Source organism: Diceros bicornis, chromosome X (genome assembly GCF_020826845.1).
Source record: "Diceros bicornis minor isolate mBicDic1 chromosome X, mDicBic1.mat.cur, whole genome shotgun sequence".
Taxonomy (NCBI): domain Eukaryota; kingdom Metazoa; phylum Chordata; class Mammalia; order Perissodactyla; family Rhinocerotidae; genus Diceros; species Diceros bicornis.
In genome coordinates, this window is record NC_080781.1 from 32,669,959 (window position 1) to 32,692,030 (window position 22,072).

The 22,072-nt window shown below is 40.6% G+C and overlaps 1 protein-coding gene across 1 annotated transcript in view; it reads left to right on the forward strand.

The window, feature by feature from the left end:
• The window catches only part of LANCL3 (LanC like family member 3), an 88,599-nt gene that overhangs the window by 59,367 nt on the left and 7,160 nt on the right, over positions 1–22,072 (forward strand). Inside the window, exons 2-4 of the mRNA XM_058535625.1 lie at positions 10,009–10,132; positions 13,117–13,314; positions 19,919–20,126. Coding sequence (XP_058391608.1) covers positions 10,009–10,132; positions 13,117–13,314; positions 19,919–20,126 — 530 coding nt within the window. The remainder of the gene's footprint in view (positions 1–10,008; positions 10,133–13,116; positions 13,315–19,918; positions 20,127–22,072) is intronic.

Sequence of the window (22,072 nt, forward strand, 5' to 3'; positions counted from 1 at the left end):
ACCAGAGAGGTCCTGGGAAGTTACTTGGTCGGCCACCTGATTTCACAAATGAAGACCGTGAAGCCAGAGAGGCTAAATCACTTGTTCAGCGCCATAAAATGACAAAGCCAGAAATTCTGAATTTCCCAACCACGCTCACCCAATGCCCGCCCCAACCCCAACCCCTGCCCCAGTAGCTTTAGGTTTCATTTTGCACACAGAGAAGGTACCATTCATGGCCAAACCTGCACTATATCACACTGCTTCTCTTAGCCCCAAGGAACACATTTTAAGAAATGTATTTTAAGGTGTTGAATTAAAAAGAAAAATCTAAGCAGTTTTAAAGTGTCTCTGCCTTCCCTCCCCTGTTTCTGACCTTCAGGGCACCCATTAATCCCACAGGCCCAGGTCAAAGAGCATGGCAAAAGAAACCCTTTCCGTTTGTTCTGTTGAAAGTGTCTAGATGAAAGAGTTGTTGAGCCTTAAAATGTCACAGATTATTCACATATTGTTCTAGGACCATTTTCATGAGTAGCTCTCTAAAGTTACAGGGTAGGTAGTACATAATACAGTCACTTAAGCTGAGGTGACAGCAGTTCCTGGAAAAGAAAATAATGCTTTACAGCATTTATTGCTGAGGCTCCCATAGGCCTCCTCTCTGTCTTCTCAGATCGACTTTGAGGATCTACTGTCATGGTAGCAGATTGGACAGTGTCCATTGTCCCTGACCTGGAGCAGGATAAGTGGAAGGAGTAGGAAGGTCACCCAGGGCAATGGCAGCAGAGGTGACAGTGTGTTTCCCAGGCTTTGTGTCTGGGCTCTAGGATAGCACTTAAGAAAAATCAATCACAACCTTGTAAGTGCAGCCAGAACTGGAAATTGCATTTGAATTTGTCCACTCAGGCAGTCAGCCTCTCTTTAGAGAGCTGTGGAGCTAGAGGTTTCCGTGGAAACAGAGGTACATGTGGGCAAAAATGGCTTTATAGGGAAGTGGATGCTATCAATGCTATTAGGTTGGCACTTTATGGCTGCCCAGTTGATGTGAGTTTGGCTGTAAGTAATCCAATGAACAGTGATTTTAAAAAAGGGAATAATTTTTCTCTCATAAGAGTCTGTAGATATGTGGTCCTGGTTCTGTTACACATGTTCAATGATGTCCATAACCCCAGGATTTTTCTCCCCCATCATTCTTTGAATGTTGGCCTTTCATCCACTTGCTCATTGCCTCAGGATGCAAAATAGCTGCTACAGCTCCAGGCCTCACATAAATATTCAAGGTACCAAAAAGAAGAAAGGCAGGTAACAGCCCCAGCAGATTTCCCCTTTGAACAAAATGAGGCCACATAGCCAACCCTAGCTTCAAGGAAGGCTAAGAACTGAGTATCTGGCAAGCAAAAATGAGATTGACATGATTGGCTGAGGCTATTCACTATCACCTAAAGCTAAACACAATTGTCACCCTAATAAAATTGAGAGGCAGTTAGGAATAAGGGGAAAATGGATATTGAGTTGCTAACAGTGTAACCCAAAAATATGAAATCAGAATTGGCCTTTCCAAATAAGAAAGGCATTTACTGTATACCTGATTATACACAACTACTCATCTCGGTATTTCTATACTCTCTAGCACTGTGTTATGCACCTAGTGAGTACTTGAAAAATGTCTGTTGAACCATGATTTGAGAATACTGCAATGACATATTCATTAGACAGTGGCTTAGAGGAGGGTCTGATGTGAAACGGTCAATTATGCATCTAGCCTTAATAATGTAGTCATTCACTTTGGGGGCATCGGGAGACCAAAGACTCCAGATATTCAAGTAGCCAATGCCAAGAGGCTAAAACAACTTCTAGTTCTTTAAGGTTTCTGCTAGGAAGAAAGTACATAAGAGAATATGCGCTTGATAAAATTCCTAGAATAGAGGACAAGTTAAACATGTGCTATCATCTCATTGCAAAGGATTTTTGCCTAGCCTGTAAGAAACGAAACCACTGAAACACCATCATATCCACATCCCAGAATTAGAGCTCAAATAAGTATATATAATTTGTGAATAGTTGTCATAAAGTATTGAATCGCAAAATAACAGAATAGTATTACTGAAAGGCCCGTTAAAGACCACCTCAGCTTAACTCTTTGTTTTTCAGATGAGGAAACTGAGGTCCAGAGAGGTTACGTGATTGGTCTCAAGTTACATAGTTAGTGACGGAGACTTGTCTAGAAACGAGATCAAGTTGAGAAGTATTTTGAAAGAGCAAAGAAATGTGGTTTGGGGAAAGTGAGACAGTGAAGGGCTCAAAGTGTGGTGATAAGACTAGTTAAAAAAAAGTAAATACACAGACATGAAGGGCCACATGTTACTAGTTTATGAATTATAAGTTACAACAGTTTAGGAATGCAAGCTGACACAAGCTGGTCCTTGGGTGGAGGATGGGGGGGTGGGAGGTGAACAACAGCAGGGTTATTTTATGAGAGATATCCTGAGCACAGCCCTCCAAGGCCTGTAGTGCTGAATGGTGGGAGTTGATTCACTATTAGACTTCGCGTGTCTGTTTTAACCGTAGCTTACATGCATTGTGCATGTGCTTTATGCCAGGAATTGTGTTAAGTGCTTATATGGAATCCTCATAGCAATTCAATGAAGTAGGTAGGTCTTATTATTGCTGCTTTTTACAAATGAGTAAACTGAGGCTCAGAAAGTATAAGTAACTTGCCTAAATCCACACTGCTAGAAAGTGGTGAAACTAAGTTTGGAACTTGGGTCTATCTGACCCCAAAGCCCATGTTTTTGATCACCATGCTATGATCTTTCTTCAGTTCAAGAACCAGACTCCTCCAATGCTTTAGACAACCAGAGAGTTTGGAGCCCAGAATAACCTTAGAGGTCACCTAATACAGTGCTATTCAGTGGGTGGTTCCCAGACCGGCAGCATGCACATCACCTGAGAGCTTGTTAGAAATGTAAGATAGGCCCCATTCCACAGCTACTGAATCAGAATCTCTCAGGGTGAGGCCTGGGAAGCTGTTTTAGATAGCTCACTGGGTGATTTTTAGGCATACTAAAATTTAAGAAGCACTGACTTAGTGGACAGATTCTAGTCCAGTCCATTTATATTACAGATGAGAAGACAGAGCTCTGATGACTTAACCGTGGTTACTGTGGCAAAGTTGGATCTCAAGCCCAGATCTTCTGAATCCTTGTCCAGTGCACTATCTGCTGTGTTGTATGGTTTCCCCATTATTCTCCCATAAAATGTGCATTGGTGCCTATGTTAGAATACTGGATGAGGTTCAGTGGACCTCTGACCTGACCCAGCATGTCCATTCATGGTCATATTGGGTTTCTCCCTTCCACTCCCCCATGACTCAGACCAAAGGTGTTTCTCTATACCTGGGAGTATCTTTCACTTGGTAGGTCTTTTGCTTGTCTTCTCTTTAGTTCTAACCATCATCATCATTATATTATTACTTTTCTTTTAAAAACTATTTTTGCATTCATTCGATATTTCATAGTAGTGATTCTCAAACTTGACTGCACTTTGGAATCACCTGGGGAGCTTTAAAAACTACTGATGCCTGGGTTCCACACCCAGAGAGTCTGATGTAATTGGTTTTGGGTGTGGTCAGGGCACCAGGATATTTAAAATCTCCTCAGGTGATTCCAGTGTACAGCCAAACACTGGGAACTGCTTTTTCATAAGAGTCTCACCATCACCTGAGGAGGTAGGTGGGGCAAGTTATTGTGATCCCCTTTTTGTAGATAAGGAAGCTCAGGCTCTGAGATAGTATCTTGCAGGAAACAATGAAATCATCTAATGACACTTGGTGCAGACTGGGTTACTAGGTACTTGTAGTAAATCTTTAAAGCCAGCAGTCAGTCTGCAAGAATGGGGTAAAACCTGTTTTTCTTTTCTGGTTTCCAGTGTTTTATTGGCTTGTGTTTCTTGACATGAGAAGGGAAAAAAGCAACTTTTGTATCTGAGACCAAGTGTTTATAACTGCAGTTCCCTGCTGCATCCTGTTAATGACTGGAAGATAATGATTAGCTAGAGCAACCTGCCTCCCATTCCTCATCGCCCAGCATAATAATGGTCAGGGAGCATCAGGAAAACCAGATGGAAGGGACTTACTCATTCTGCACCAGCACACGTGCCCCATTTGGAGACTAATTAAGAAAATCACAAACCTGGCCACATTGGCTAAGAGAGCTCCCCACTGGAGTTCGCAAATTTGGGCACGTTTTTCCTACACACAGTATAGTGGAAGAGAATTTCCCATTGTTGCTGCTTTTCTGTTCTAGGTAAGCTGATCATTTAAATTATGGTGTGCAGTGTTCTTACCTGGTGCTCCCTCTTGCTTACTTGAATGTCTTTGGGAACTTCCTATAGTTCCTTCAGTCTAATTTCTCACCCTTCCCAAGAGAAATCCTTGGCTGCAACCAGCCTCTCTGTTCCCACAATCCCTTGCTACTTCCGGTGTGTTCCATGGATCCAGCAGCAACAGCATCACCTGGGAGCTTGTTAGAACTGTAGGATCCTGCCCCATCCCATACCTACTGAATCAGAATCTGCATTTTTAACAAGAATACCAGGTGATGTGTGTGCACATTGCAGTTTGAGAAGCATTGCCCTAATACACAGGGTTTCCCCCGTCATCCTACAGCTTAAAATGGCCTCTCTCCCCCTTACTTTCATTAATTCACTTCCTACTTGTCCTTTAAAGCTTAGCTCATATCCCTCTCCCTCTGTGAAGCCCCCAATATTTACTCCCTCCACCTTACACCTATAGGTCATGACTTTTAGAAATTAAACAACTGCTGAATGTTTTATTATTTAAATGGTACAGGTGTTAACTTAGTCCAATTATTAAGATTACATCTTTCCTCCAACTGCCTAGCACAAGTTTTGCACATAATTTGATTTATTCGATTCATCAATATCTGTTTCCGGCTTGAAAGCTTAGCCCTACCTTGTCTCTTTAGGCTTCTTTGTCAAAGCAGCTCTCTTGAGTTTTTGTCTTCTCAACACCTGAAATAAATCTCTGCCTGCTCCAGACATTTCCTGAAGGCCTGGCTCTTTCCTGGAACTAGTGGGTTCCAACCGAACCACAACCCCAAAGAGGCATCTGAAGTAAAAATCTAACCAATTGTGAATATTGACTTTGTACAAAACAGTTTCCCTAACTTTTTTTTTTTTTTTGTGAGGAGATCAGCCCTGAGCTAACATCCGCCAATCCTCCTCTTTTTTTTTTTTTTTTTTTGCTGAGGAAGACGGCCCTGGGCTAACATCGATGCCTATCTTCCTCCACTTTATATGGGACGCCGCCACAGCATGGCTTACCAAGCAGTGCGTCGGTGCGCGCCCGGGATCCGAACCAGCGAACCCCGGGCCGCCGCAGCGGAGCGCGCGCACTTAACCGCCTGCGCCACCGGGCCGGCCCCTTCCCTAACTTTTTAATTTGAAATTATTTGGACTGGGAACTTTTTTGAATAAATTTACTCTCAGGGATAAGATTTTTTCTGCTCCACCATGGTGCCCACAGGAAACTCAGGATTGTCTCTGGCTCTGTCTTGGGACATGCCACGCAGTGATATCTCTTTTACTGGCCCCAGACCCTCAGGCAGGATACACATCTTTGAGGCTACCATCTCCCCGAATTCCAGGTGGGAGGAGGGAACACATTCTCACTACCTATAGATCCCCAAACCTATCCAGGGGATCTCTCCTAAGGCTTGGCACAAGGGGGTGTAGGTAGGAAAAGCAGGAACTCCACACTGACTTGCAACTTCCTGGTTTCCTTTCTATGTCAACTCTTCCCACCTTGAACAGCTTTTAGCTCCATCCTGACTCTACATATCCTTCGAGTCTATTGTTTATGGTGTCAACTTTAAGTACTAAAATACCCAGGTTCTAACAACTCAAAAGCCTTTTTCCTCAAAGCTATTGTCCCTGGGTATCAAAAGTCATTTTGATGTTCATTGGTAGTCAAATGGCTTGTTTCTTTCTCTGAGCAGAAGCCTGTGCTACCACTAGAATCCTGGGACAAAGGATTGGGGTGAAATAAATTGCTGGAGGAAAACACCTAAGTTAATATCAGATTCTTACTCTGTTACATATATGTTGGACATGATATTGGAGTGACTTTCTGTATTCCATGTAGATTTGATATATATTTGATATATAGCTAGCAAAGACTGTTACTTCAGAGGGCCTGTGGGCAGGACACTTGCTCTGGAAAGGAGTCTGTGGTGAGGCAAGCTTTCTGTGGCTTGGTCCATTTCATTCATTTCCTTAACAAAGGTCATCTCTCCTCAGCATGGAGGTGGTTCAATCACAGCATGACCTTCAGGCAGGGCCAAGAAACATAGCATGGGCTTTATTGGTCTCTTGTCTCTTCATACTCAGAGCCCTGCCCAATAGGAATATTGCACAACAAACACCTCTGTTTGAGGATAAGTGAAGAGAATTGGTTAAACTGTTTAAACCAAACCACCACAGACTTGCTTTGTATTTTTGAGTTATCTTAGTTTATTTTAATTCAATGTAAAAAAAGTTTACTTAAAGAACCAAATCCATCTAAGATATCAAACACATGCATAGGCCTTATGTGCTACAAATACAGGAGAAGGAATTTGGATTTATTTTGATAAAGGCATAATGGGCAGGGAGCTCCTCTCTCCATCCTCAGTCACTTTTTTTTCCCACTGGAAATGCCACTTCCTCATTCTCAGGGTCTCAGGGTGTTTCAAAAGTATGGAGGCCATCTTCTCAGAGGTGGTGTGTGTGCTGATGCATGTGTTCCTATGTGCTAGGAGTGGGGAATGGAGGGATGTCTGAGAAAGCAGACAAATGAGAGAGCAAGAACAAGCCCCTCCCCTCACATCTCATCTCCTTTCTGTACTGTTTGTTCAGGGGGGAAAAAAAGAGCACCCTCTACCTCAATGTTCCCCTCCACACACTTTTAATGTGCAGTGTTTTCACTTTTTATTTGCCGATCGATAAACCCATGGGTAGGTCTTGTCTGTTCCCAGAGATAAAGAACTGCATGCATCACTGGTCTTTATCCAGCCGAACAAATGTGGTTTCTCTTTGTTTTTCACAGTGTTTCTGAGAGATAAGAGGAAACCACCCAGACATGATGCATGACTGGGGAGGTTTTGAAATATTTTATAAACTCATTCTCTATTCTGAGCTGTGGATTAGGGGTGGAAAAAAAGGGAGAGGGCACCACATATAACCTAAGTTGATTTTTTTTCTGGGTTACAAACAAGCAGGTGAACACACACACACACACACACACACACACACACACGGTGGTGGGGGGAAACATGAATAAGTTCAACTGAGGAAAGAATAAGCTGATTTTCAATGATTGGCACAGAAGTCATGTAGGAAGAATTTTAGTAATTCAAATGAGTACATACCCCCAAAATGCAGTGACCTTTTCCTATCACAAAACTGCTTCCATCACGTGGATTTAAGGCCAATATTGGCAGACAGGACCTAAGTTCAGTTGAAAAGCTAGATATATTTGAAAAGCCACAAAACTATAGGATGGGACCAGGTTGGAGTCCTGTTAAGTTCATGCCCTTCAAGGCTCTTAGTTTCTGAGAGAGCAGGATGGAGGGGTTAATATAAGACTCTGGGTGCAAGATATTAAGTAGAGTAAGACTAAATGTAAGATTAGTTGGTACTGATAAAGGCACAAAGAAGAAGATGTTTTTAATAGCAAATGAAAATTTTGGTAGCAATTTGAATAGATGCAGAGTAGGAAATCATTTAGGAGAAATTTGCTATTCAACTAAGGAAAGACCTGAGGCTGAGCCCTGAAATGACAGTGGGAATGCATGGGCAAATAGAGTCTTTGGCAATTTTAGGCAGAAAGGAGGAATGAACCCAAGAGACAAAGATAGGTAGCTAATAAAAGGAAAATTTAAGTTGAAAGCCATGACAGTTGTTTCTGAGCAACCAGTTGGAAAATGAGGAGATAGTATAGTAAAGTCTTAGTGGAGCTGAGCAGTGCTTCATTGTCTGTGTTACACGCTCTGCGATACTGTTTCTTTCCACCCCTAGGCTCTTGAGCTTTAATTGCTTTATTGTAGACGTTTGTCTGTGTCTCATCTCTAGCACTGGATAGTAAGTTCCCTGGAGGGAGAAAAATGTGCTCCAGGCTTTCTAGAATTTCCCTACAATAGCTAGTTCAGGGCCTTACTGGAATAGTAGCTCAGTAAATGTTAATTGGCAAATTAATTAATGAACAGCTTCCTCTTTAATTATTTTTCCAAATTAAATGCCAGATTTGTGGAGGCCAAAACTTGGATTATATTTGACCCTTGTAATGTTGGGTAAATCAGAGAAGCAAGTTATGATTTAACAAAGCATTGGTACCTTATTTCAAAAGGAATCTGTGAGACTAATGCCAGATATCAGGTAGGAAAATTCAATGTGCGAGTATTAGGAGAGAGGCTAAAATCCACTGGACTTTTCCTTGATCCCAGATTCATTCAATTAGGTGAAGGCTGAACTTGAGGTGAACTTTTGTTGTTGTTACTCTGACTAGTACTTTTCCTGTGCAGGTCTGCACTTTTGAAAGATGGGCTTCATCAGAGCAGAGGTCTAGTCTGTCTCGTTCACTGTCATATCTCCAGCATCTAGAACAGGCTTTTCTGGCATATAGTAGAGGCTTAAGAAATAATTGTAGAAGGAAAGGAAAGAGGGAGGGAGGGAAGAATGAGGGAGGGAGAGAAGGGATAAAGGAAAGAGAGGAGGGAGGGCTCTGCTTTTCATGCGGGTAAACCTGACACTTTTTACTCACTCATCAGTTACCAAAGGCCCCCTCAGGTTTTGGGTTAGGAACCAAGGATACCCAGGCCGTCCCAGGGGCTTAGCGGTTAAGTGCGCGCGCTCCACTACTGGCGGCCCGGGTTCGGATCCCGGGCGCGCACCGACGCACCGCTTCTCCGGCCATGCTGAGGCCGCGTCCCACATACAGCAACTAGAAGGATGTGCAACTATGACATACAACTATCTACTGGGGCTTTGGGGAAAAAAAAAAAAAAAGGAGGAGGATTGGCAATAGATGTTAGCTCACAGCCGGTCTTCCTCAGCAAAAAGAGGAGGATTAGCATGGATGTTAGCTCAGAGCTGATGTTCCTCACACACACACAAAATAACAGGAACCAAGGATACCAAAATGATGAGATGCCACAGTCTTTGCCCTCAAATAACTGATCATCTAGTATAGAGAGAGACATAACACCAGGTTGGTAAGTGCTGTACCAAAGAGTCATGGTGATATCAGGAGTGTGCCAAAGGGAGCATCTGATCTGCCCTGAGGAAAAGTGGGAGGCAGAAAACATCACAAACCTGAGCAGAATCCTCATAAACTCGATGATGCTTAGTAGAGTTGAGAACACTTTAATCTCTGCAGTCCTCAAACTGACTGTGGGTAGATTGAATAAAATATGGGAGACTTCAAGTCATTGCATTTTAGTCATTCTGTATTCAGTCATTTTGATATTAACAGTTATTTTGCCTTGGTACTTATTGAACTTTGGTTTCATTCAGGGAATGCAAAGGGCTACAGCAGCTTGTCACAGAATGGTAGCTTTATAAGCACAGTCTAAATGACACAGATTGAAGGCCCATTGTCTGGCCCAGACCTGCATTGTACACCAGGAGTAACAGCTTTGTTAGGACCAGTCTTTGTTCTTTTCTGAGCAATTTCTTGTTCCTGTGACAAAGATTAATGATATAACAGCTGTAAGGTGGTCTTTGCATTTTATAAAAGCCTATAGCAGTAAAGGTGTGTATTTCCCATCAAAACAGCAAATTTTCTGAAGAGGGCAGATAAACTTGACAACAAAGAATCAATGGTTAAGAAAAAGGAAGTTATGGTTGGCTAAGTTTGTTTACACGTAGAAACAGCTTTTGGGGATATGCTGATGGGACTTTTAAAGCAAGAAAATCCAGTGTCTGAGGGAAAAAGAAGATCTGATTTGACTTTTGCTTCTTGATTTCCTTACTCAGGTGCTGACCCCAGCACAGATCAAATCAATTTGCCAGGCGATTCTGGACTCTGGGAAGCAGTATGCCCTGAAAAAGAGGAAACCATTTCCCCTGATGTATTCTTACTATGGAACTGAATACTTGGGTGAGTGAAGGTGTTGGCAAGGGCCTGTAGGATGAAGAGAGTCTCTAATATCAGCATTGACTAAAGACTGGAAGATTTTGTTTCTGACATAAGGTATCACTATTCATTTAAATAGAAACACTTTAAAATGCCATTTAAAAACAAATATTGATAGATATTACAAATCACAATTTAATATTTGCTTTCATACTCTACCTGACAGAAATGTAGCTATTTTAACAATTACTTTCACTGAAGACTAAAATCCTTATTCTAGATTGTGAGTTCATTGGCCTAATTTTGCTGAAAGTTTGTGAACAGTTTACACACTCATTGTAAATAGTGCCTCTGCACAGGGAAACAAGATTCAGCCGCTAACATTTTCAAGTTTTTAGTATTAGTGGATTAATAACAAACTAGTGAATCACAATGGCTACTTTTGAGATATGAGGCATGTAAAGTGAAAATTAATTACTCTGGATTAATTTTCTTTTTGAATCCTTTTGGATCCTCCAGTGGCTCCTCATCACTCCTGAGCATGACTTGCAAGGCCCTTTGTAGATCACCTGCCTCCTTCTCCAAACTCAAGCTTTATCTCTCCCTTTCTGGTTCTATCCAGCATAGTCTCCTACGAGCAAAGTGTTCTCATATCTTTGTAACCATTGTGCCTATTCCTTTTGCCTAGAACTCCTGGCTTCCTCTGACCTCTTCATCTATCTGTAATACTTATACCCAGACTTCAAGACTCTGCTGAAACATCATTAGATCTATTGAGAAACTTTGTGCTTTTGGAAAAAGAGTTTATTGAACCCTTTCTGGAGAAACATTCACACGTTTCAAGCTTTACCCTGAAGCAAAATTGGATAGTGTCGTGTCACCCTGCCACACTTCTATTGAAGGCCTTATGACATTGCACTGTAATTAATGGCTTACCTGTCTAACTGCCTTAGCAGGCTCTGTGCACCTTCAGGATAAGGAATTTCTTTAATTTCTGTTTGTGATCCCTGGACCTTTACCAAGAGCCTATACATAATGAGGGTACCCCAATGAATGAATGGATGGCTGATGAGCAACTTCAGCAATGAGCTTAAAGACTAGCAGTTCTCTGAGAGTTTTCTCAAAGAACCTTTAAGTTCTTGTCTAAGTTTCCCTAAAATCAGACCTTGAGACAAGGATTTGGGCATAAATAGTTTATTTGGGAGGTAATCCCAAAAAAGTATTGATAGAGGAGTGAGGAAGTGAGGCAGGGTAGAGAAAGAAGTTAATAGAGGATGTCATAGTGAGCAATCATGAATAACTGAGGCTCAGTTCCACTGGGGACTCTTAGAGTCTGTATAGAACATGCCTCAGAATTGTCCCACTCAAGGGATGAGGAAGCTGGGGTATTCATCTACCAACTCCCTGCTTCATTGATCAAAGGCTGCTCACAGAGGTGTTAATTCCCTAGGATTTCAGCCCTTTCCCTGTGGGCTGGGCACACCGCTGTGGCCAGTGAAAGCCTCAGGCAGAATGATAGGTGCTTGTGGTAGGAAGCGGGGAAGATAGGTGCAGCAGAATGATGAGTGTGGATGAGGTGACGGGCAGGGCACTGACAGTGTCTGCTAGAGTTCCCTAATAGAACTATTCCTTTCATTTTTCTGTCTTTTTAGAGAAATTAACATTCCAGCCATTTACATGTATAGAACAAACCAGATTTCTATCTAATTCTTAAATATATTCCTGGAAAGCAAGCTTCTTCCTAACAATTTTAAATCTAGTGAAAGAAAATTACCTTCAAGTTTCATGACCAAATTTTAGGAAGAATAGAATTTTTTACTGGATACAACTATAAGGCTGTTTCTGGGGAGTCAAGAGTTCTGAGTGCCTGAGTGCAAAAAGAAAGCTTTAAAATTATAGAATTGAGTTTAAAGAGCAAGCCCTCAGAATATATTGACCCCAGTACCACCCATCAATCAGCATTCTACTCATTAGAAATGAGTGAAAACTTTTACCTTTGTTAAGCTAACTCTTTCTCCTAAAGCAGGCTGAGGGCTTTGCTAGTACAGTACCCTATGCTGGAACTCCTAGGAGAATTCTTCAAAACTTTGCTCAGATGACAGTACCTGTGTGGAACCTTTAGTGCCTCCTCCACGCCAAGGCCAAGTTAAGCTCTCTTCCCTCAGTTCTCTTTTAGCTCTTCGTACACATCTCTGATAGAGCATTTATCACTTCATGTTCTGATTATTTATTTACAAGTCTGGCTTTGTTACTGGACTGGATGGGGAGGTCTTCAAGGATACGGACCAAGTCATGTTCCTCTGTGTATCCCCTGGGGCTTGAACAATGCCCAGTGCACAGTGCTAAATATGAAGTATTAAGTAAATTAATACCAATTACGAGTGTTTAACTTTACAGAAGAAGGGATTTAGTCTGTTTTTTTCACTGACCTATCTTCAGCACCTAGAACATTATCTGGCACATGGTAGGTACTTAATTCTTGTATGTTGAGTGAATGAATGAAGGAATGGTTAGTATACCTAGAAGAAATTATTTTTACTTTAAAAGCATTTTCATAAAAGCTATTGATATGTTAATTACGAAGTTTTTAAAAAGTCTTTTCTCTAAAACGGGTCGGTCCCTAAACTTTTTTCTATAAAGGAATAGATAATACATATTTTAGGCTTTGTGGGCCATATGGTCTCTGTCACAAATACAACTCTGCCACTGTAACACAAAAGTAGCCATAGATAATACACAAACGAATGAGCGTGGCTGTGTTTCAATAAAACTTTATTTACAAAAACAGGCAGCAAGCCAGATTTGGTCTGCAGGCTGTAGTTTTCCAACCCCTGCTGTAATGTATGCTCCCCAGAAGCCTTGTTCTTAGGCCACTCTATTATATTACTATGTATGCCTTCAAGCAATATTGCCATTCATTTTTTTTGTACTATGATTGTCTGTTCACTAAATTAAACTGGCTCTTCTCCCAATTATGTGAATTAATTATGCTTTGTTTGTCAATATAGGAGCAGCTCATGGTCTGTCGTCCATTCTCCAGATGCTTCTTTCTTACCATGAGCACCTCAAGCCCTCAGATCAGGAGCTGGTATGGCAGAGTGTGGACTTCCTCATGGAGCAGGAACAGAACTGCAACTGGCCACCTGAGCTTGGCGAGGCCATCGAGAGAGAGAACGAGCTGGTGCACTGGTGCCATGGCGCCCCAGGTCTCACACACTATTATCTGAAAACATTGCCTTTCATTGGGCTTAGCCAAAGAGACGTGCCTTTTCTGAGAAGTGCGAGTATTTCTCATCTTACGTCGTTATTACATGAGATAAAAAGGTCAAGATGAAACTTTTCAAAGCCAAAAAAGTCTTGATCTGTAAATGATCTCCAGAAATGATCCTGTATTTTTTAAAAATATGATCTATATCTATTTGTTTATAAACGAAACTAGCGCTGTCCAATAAAATATAATGAGCCACATATGAAATGAAATTTTTAGTAGTCCCATTAAAAACATAGAAAGAAACAAGCGAAATTAATTTTAACAATATATATTTTACAACCCAATATACCCAAAATATTATTTCAACATGCAAGCAATTTAAAAATTGAGCTATTTCACATTTTTTTTCATATTGAGTCTTTGAAATCAGTGTATATTTTGTACTTACATCCCATCTCAGTTCAGACTAGCCACACTGCAAGTGTTCAATAGCTACGTTGGGCAGCGCAGGTCTGGAGCCTGGCAATTCAAAATGTGGTCCCTGGACTAGTGGCGTAGGCAACCTGAGAGCTTGTTAGAAGTCCAGAGTCTCGGGCCCCGCTCCAGATCCACGGAATCAGAATCTGCATTTTAACACGATCCCTGGGTGATTTGTATGCACATTAAAGTTTGAGATGCACTGTTCGATAATTCTTCTTCAAATGAGGCTTTCCATTATCACCTAATAAAAAGTCTAGAGAAATGAGAAGCCATCTGCAGTGAACTCTCTGGTATTGAGCCTAGAAAGTTATCAGACGCCATCTTTTCCTTTTTGAAAAAAAAAACTCATTACACTGCTAATTAGGCCTTCGGAGAAAGGGCAATTTGAAAGAAGGTAAATTCAAATAAATCAATTAATTTTGGTTGATTGGCCAGGGGAGAGGTTTAAAATAGCAAAATAAAACAAAATTTTTGGATTAGGGGTGGGTTTGATTTGCAAGGCTATGCTCAATGCCGTGAGCACAGCTTTAAAATATATTTGATTTCTCTTTAGTTTGTTACCAGATTTTTATTACTTCCTCTCTTCTTCTTACCTAATTAATGTTCTTTAATCCAACTGTAATGTCATTTTTTTCTTGGGATAGGTTGAGTTGATGAATAATTTAAGTCTTAGTTCCTTGGCTATATTTTCTCTGCCTGCCACATTTACCTAAGGAAGAGACTTCAAAGGCTCCTGTGTGTGCTTGTACCAGCGCCAGGGCATTGTGCATTATGTCCAGGCTAATTCCTGCCAGTTATAATTTGAGCCCATTTCTTCTTGCTTTGAACTTTTTGGAGACAAACAACAGTAATTTACCATTCTGGAAATGATATCCCTTTATATTATGCTCAATATTCCCGTTTCCCATTCCCTTTAATCATTTTCAGTGATGGTCTTTTGAATATCCTCCATGCACCCCAGGATCCTTGAATTTTGGAGATGTCCCAAGTTAAATGCAGAATATTTTAAAAGGACTCAATGTGCTAGTAAAAGCCCTGTAAAGAATGGGAAGATAGTCTACTAAAATGAGTGACTGGGTCAATTTATTGATGTGGGTGTCTTGAAGGACAGTTATCCCATCCTTTTTGTACACCACATTCCAGCTGTCTGTGTAAATCATGTACCATAACAGTACATTTTAGGATTAATCACCTTGGGGACTTTATTTATCTTCATATATCATTCATGGTCAGGATCTTGGTAAGATTAAATATAGGTTGCAAAGCAAAATCATTCAACCCACGTATTTACTGGACTGCCAAAAATAAACAAATTCACAAATGAATAAAGAACCAAATGGGGCCCATTATTTCTGCCAAGCTGCACTCCCACCTCAAGGGTATTGGTCTTCCTTTTAAAGAGATGTGCTAAAAACAGCATCAAGAGGGATTTTATAAATCTAATAAGTGCACGTCAAAGACCATCAAGATTTCTATGAAGTTGGCAACAGTAAACTCTCCAAAAATTCTAAAACAGGAGATGACCTAGAAAAATAATTTTCCCTTGTTTGAGGAAAATATTTTTGAGAGTAGATTTATGAACAGTGCAGATGGTTTAGGGCAGCACACTGATTCTGTGATTAAAAACCTGTCAGAGATAATCCACAATGTAGAACTTCATCAGTGATACCTTATCTCCCCCTATAATTGTTTCCTATTGACTTTCCTCCAACCCACCTCTACAGGTGACAGCCTTAGTTATCATTTCTACACTGTGGAAATAGTTCTTGACTCTAAATTAATAACCCTGGGTTCTAATTGTAGCTCCAACACTAACCAGCTAAGTGACCTTGAGAAAACCACTTTGTTTCTTCATCTGTGAAATGAGCACATTGAGATGGAATAGTGAAACTCAACCGTTTTATCACCATAGACGCTTTTATACTGTGGACGCTTGTCATTCCTAAGAGATATGTCCCAAAAGATTTGCAGACACACACATTTATGAATACTCAGTATGGCATATAGGTTTTCTCACTAAATGCAATGAGGTATACCAGATTCATATGACCCCTTCACGGCTTTAATGATTCTGAAATACAGGACAAAAGTCATTTATAAAATCATTGAAACAAATGCTGTAGCTAAAATAAACTCGAGATTTCGTTGTTACATCATTACTGTGGTAACACTGACAGTGCATTTCCTTTACTCTGTCTGAAGCACAGGTGTGGCTATTTTTTTTCAATCATTTCACAAAGGCTCCTGCAGAGGTGACTTTGCATAGAGAACCACAAGGGCTTGTGCAGTGCAGGTGTCATTGGTCACTAAGCTTTGTAGTGCACAATGTTCAATGTGTGCCTCAGTGAAATTACAGATCCCAATGCTGGACCTGCCTGGTGATTCTCCAGTATGTTGAAACTATATGTGCCAAGTCAGGCTATCACAAGGCTCTGCTAGGTTGCATGTTTTCAAAGATTTAGTCTCTCCAACCATATTTCTTAAGTAATAATTGATTCCTTTCCTCAGTTGTATTTGGTGAAGATATAGATCATTTCTGACTTGGGTTTCTTATCAATGCACAATAATCAGTGTTCCCATGACAAAATGACATGGTTCCCATCAAAAGCAAAGAAATCCAACATTCTTTCCTTTTCAATTAAGCAGCCTTATTGCAGATTTCATTAGGTCAGGTTAGGAAACAGTAGATTAAGAAATTTTTCGAGGTCCCTTCCATATACCATTCCATGATCCAGACTGTAAGAAGAGGCCCTTTCTCTCTGGCCAGAACCGTAGGATCAATACCTATTAAGCTGCCTGGGCCTAACGGCCTGGTATAGCAATTGGACCATCTCAGCTCTTCTTCCTTCCACATTTCTCATCTCCATTTCAATGTTGGCCTGTGCTGGGGTGAGAAATGAGACATTATAAGGTCAGCAGACATTTGTGCAGCCCTTGTCATGTGCCACACACCGTGCCACAGACTAGGGGAGCAAAAATGAACAAGATAGAGTTCCCACTCTTGGGTAGTTTGCACTATACTAGGGGAGCAGACATATAAAGAGATAATTTTAATATGATACTATAAAAGGACTCAGGTTTGTATAGTGAGCAGTGGGAGCTCAGAGGAGAGATTCCTGGTGCTCTTCCAGGTTCAGGAAGGCTTCCTAGAGGAGGTGATGCCTGAGGTAAGCTGTCCAGGCCAAGAAAGATGGGAAGTTCCAAGAAAAGTCAGTCAGAGGTATGGAACCACATGGTGAAGGAAGGGGAATTGCGGGTGGTTTGGTTTTACTGAAGTGAAAGGCTTCAAGTAGGGAATGGAGGAGAAAAGGCAGGAGAAGAGAGTAGGAGCTGTGTCTCACCTGGGGATTAGCTTCACCCGGATTCCAAGGGGAAGCTAAGAGGCACAGATTACACCACAAAGCTGGTCTGTCTTGAGGCAAGGGACCTGACCTTTTGTACCCCTATATCGGTCAGTTGGCTGAAGTCTGGTGGGGGTGGGGTAGGTGCACAGCATAGCCTCCCATTGGCTGAGGGCAAATCTTCCAAGAAGGAGGCAGCTATGAGCTTTCTTAGCAGCCAACTCATAGCAAGTGGGAGATGAGGCACCTGCCAGTAAGGTAAAGGGGATCCAGCAGAGCCCCAAGGGCTTCCAGTTTGCCTGGCTAATTCCTCGTCATCCTTCTACCCTACTCAGGTTAGATGGGTCACTCTCCCTAGTGGGCCTTTCCTACCTCCAAGTGTGTGTTAGGGGCCTTCTTTTGTGCTTCCACAACACCTCTGTGTCCCCTCACATAGCCTAATTAGTGCCTCCAGTTAGGTTCTAAACACCACAAAGGCAGGGGCTTTTTAAAACCTTAGCACCTACTACTGTGCCTGGCATACAGTAGGTGCTCAATTAATATCTAAACAGCCACCTAATCCTGTGAGCTATCTCTTTCATTAGCCTCTTTGCCATCTTTCTGCCAAGATGATCAGCTCATAACTACCCCATTGCTCTTCTGTAGATCTCTCTTGACATCACCATGGGACATTTTGTCTAAAATATCGATCACATCATTACAAATAAAATCCAATCCACAAAAAAAAAGCAAACACTCCCACTGGTTCCCTATTGCCCACAGAATACAGTCCAAGCTGCCTAACTGGACTTGTAAAACCATCCATAATGTGAGCCCATCTAACCTTCCACCCCATTGTCCTATTGGATAGAACACTGCCCCACTGGTCTTCATGTGGCTTGTTTGTCCTGGCTCTGAATCCTTGCCCTTGCTTATCTTGGTGCCTACAATGCTCTCTCGACTTCACCCTCAGCCTGGAGTTTCCTATACATCCTACAAAGTCGTGAAGATAGCCCTATTTCCATCCAAGGCCTCACCTGACGGCCTCCCTCAGGAAACTCCCACCTTTATGATCCCTCTACTATTATTGGCAGTACCATTCATTTTATGCCCCAACAGGGTCATGAACTACATATCCTATTATGTATCAGTTACGTGTACATATTTTTCTCTCCCTTTCTATACAGTGCCTTCCTGAAGGGCAGGAGTCATGTTTAGCATTTATTTTATATCACCCAGGCCAAGGCTGGCTACATAATTTGGGAGGCCCAGTACAAAATGAAAATGCAGACCCCTTTTTAAAAAATGATTAAGAATTTCAAGATGGTAACAGCAGAGCATTAAACTTCTCAGGGCCCTTGTGGGACTGTACAGGTCACATGCCCATGAAGCTAGCCCTGCCTAGGGCTATACATATAGTAGATAATCAATGAACACTTTCAAATGAATGGATGCAGTGAATGAATGTATAATTAAATAAGTTCAAGTCTTTCAAAATCATTCTTGAGTTTGTGGGAGAGACTTTTCTCCTAAAACTGAAGGCGGACAATGCTATAGGTAACCATTATCACTGATTGACTGGAAAGCATTGGCTGAGGGAAGCTATTGTTATGTAAGTGTTAAACATAGGGAGTGTTAAATGATACATTTTAAAGAGAATATAATCATAACTCTCATACAGACATAAAATAAACACATGGCAATGATTTTATTTAGCTCATTAATTAATGAGGGAACAAGAAAGGTGTTACAACGGAAAATCCAAAGAGCAGACATATTTATAGGCCATTAGGAATGCTGACATGAACTTGCCTAATAGATGCAAAACTGGCTGCTTCCACAAAGGCTGAGGGAAGTCAATCCAACCTCTACCAGACAGAATGTGAGTTTCTAGGGATAGGAATTATTTATATTACTACCAGTTGTCTACAAGATGATTTCTGTCTCTACAGAGTTGTAAAATAGCCTAGTCAAAGACAATGACAGGCAGAAATAATCCTGATGGATGAGCTAGTCAAGATACCTACTAAATTCCAGTCTTTCCCGCTTTATATAGGAGAAAGGTAGGCCACGCGGGAGAGAGTGATCTTGTGTTACTAATCTCCTCTCTGAATGTGAGCACCCGGAACTTGGGGGAAATCATTTCTATTAATAGCTGTCACTTCTCTTGTTTCTCTTCCTGCTTGTATAATTGAGATTGCCTTTGCTGAGGAGTTTTGAAGGGAAATGTCTTTCCGTGGAACAGTCAAGTTGAGAAGGACTCACTTCACAGCTGGAATAGAAATCTTGGCCAGGTTGTTTGAGATCATTGTTGTTGATGGAAGGACTCCCAGTTTTGCTCTTAAGAAAAGTGTATAATTATAGGTACTTTAACATTACAAATTCTAAACCTCTCTGGGGGAATGGGCAAACTGTATAAATATTTAGCCATTCCAAATAGCTAGGTATGCATAATGCTTGCTAGAGTATTCATCATTAAATATTAACCCATTTGTAACTTATGGATTTTATCAATCTATGTACTTGTTGCTCTTTCTCCAACAACAACTTAAACTAAATCTCACAGGTGAAATAAGACTCCCTTGTAGAAGATTCTATAGCCTTGCTACTCAAAATGTGGTCCTCGGAAGGGCACCTGTTAGAAATGCAGTATCTCAGGCCTCACCTCAGACCTACCAGATTAGAATGGATATCTTACCAATACACTGATGAGTTGTGAGCCTTTTACAGTTTGAGAAGTTCTGCTCTATAGCATTAAGCTCTGAAAGTCACGTCTAATGTCTGTAATGGTTTTCACAGGAATTGCCTATCTATTTGCCAAAGCTTATCTGGTTTCCAAGAAGCCACAGTACCTGGACACATGTATCCGGTGTGGGGAACTCACATGGCAGAAGGGCCTGCTAAAGAAGGGGCCAGGGATTTGCCATGGTGTAGCTGGCAGTGCCTATGTCTTCCTGCTGCTGTACCGGCTCACTGGAAACTCTAAATACATCTACCGAGCCCAAAGGTCAGCCATTCTTCACGTATTTTTTTTTTTCCAAATGTTAATCTAATTAATGTTCTGAATAGGTATAAGTCACATAGTTTAAAAAGTAGAAAAAGAAATACATCAACTATGCACTCTGACGATTTATTTCACTTCCCAGGAGACAGTCAGTGTTACCAGTTTCTTAGCTATCTTCCCAGAGATATTCTGTGTATATACAAGCAAATAGGCATATATATAAAATTTTGTCCTTTTTTTATATAAATGGTAGCACCTTGCTATCTTAGTGATCACCCTAAATCCATACATAAAGACTTTTCATTTTTATTGTTGCATAGTATTATGTTGTATGAATGAACAATAATTTATTTAACTAGTCCCATGTAGAGGGATGTTTGGATTATTTCCAACTTTTTGCATTACAAATAATGCTGTGATGAATAACCTTGTCCTTATATCATTTTGCGCATGTATGAGTAGATCTAAAGGATAAATCCCTAGAAGTGGAATTGCTATGCCAAAGGGTATGTATAGCTGTAATTTTTGTTTGTGTGGTAAGAACACTTAACATGAGATCTATCGTGTTAACATATTTTGAAGTGCACAATACCATACTGTTAACTATAGGCACAATGTTGTACAGCAGATTTCTAGAACTTACCTTGCATAACTGAAACTTTATAGCCATTGAGCAACAACTCTCCATTTCCCCCTCCCCCAGCCCCTGGCAAAGACCATTCTATTCTCTGCTTCTATGAGTTTGACTAATCATACAGTGTTTGTCTTTTTGTGACTGGCTTATTTCACTTAGCATAATGTCCTCACCTATCATTTAGAACAGTGCCTGGCATATAGTAACTGCACTGTAAGTGTTCACTATTATTATTACTAAAAATTAGAGTTATATTATTCCAGACATTTCTGTATGCATAAATATATGTTCATATATCTATGTATATATATATGTATATATGTATATTTTAATAAGATCGTACTGTTATATATGTATAACAGTACTATACATACTGTTTGCAGCTTATAATTTTAAGTGAACGATTTCTAAGGGACATCCTTCGTTTCAGTTTGTATAGATCTATGTCATTGTTTTAATGGCTATATAGTTATTTACTATAGATGTACTATGATTAATTTAACCAATCTTTAAGTAGTGGACACTTGATATGTGTGCAGTCTTTACTAATACAAACAAAATTATCCCAAATATCCAATATATACATTTCTGTGCATTTATGCGAACATTTCTTATCAGAGAAATTTTAGAATTCAAGTTGTTAGATCCGCAAGTATTTCTAGCCTGTCTTTATCTTTTGTACATTTTTTCCTATTGTGATGCTTGTATTGAGGATTATAACTCTTTGTCAATGTGTGCTGTAAATATTTGTCTACTTTCCCATGTTTCTTTCAACTTAGTTCATGGTCTTCTGCCAGACCAAAATTTTAAGTATTTTTCTTTTCAAAGTTGTCAGTCTTTCAAGATTTCTGGATGTTGTGTTATGCTTAGAAAAACCTTTCTCATTCCAAGATTACAAAATATTAACTTATGTTGACTTTGAGTAACTTTATGATTTTATTTCAACATTTAAATCTTTGATTTATCTAGAATTTACTATTTTTAATGGTATCAGATGGGTATCTATCTTTGTGGGGTTTTTTTGTTTTTTTTGTGAGGAAGATTGGTCCTGGGCTAACATCCGTGCCCATCTTCCTCTACTTTATACGTGGGACGCCTGCCACAGCATGGCTCGATAAACAGGGTGTAGGTCTGCACCTGGGATCTGAACCTGTGAACCCCAGGCCGCTGAAGTGGAGCATGCAAACTTAACCACTACACCACCAGGCTGGCCCCTCTTTGTGTTTTTTATGAAAAAACAAAACGTTCCAGTAGCATCTGTTGACCAATTACCCCAATGATTTGAAATTTCGATTTTATCATAAAGTGAATTTAC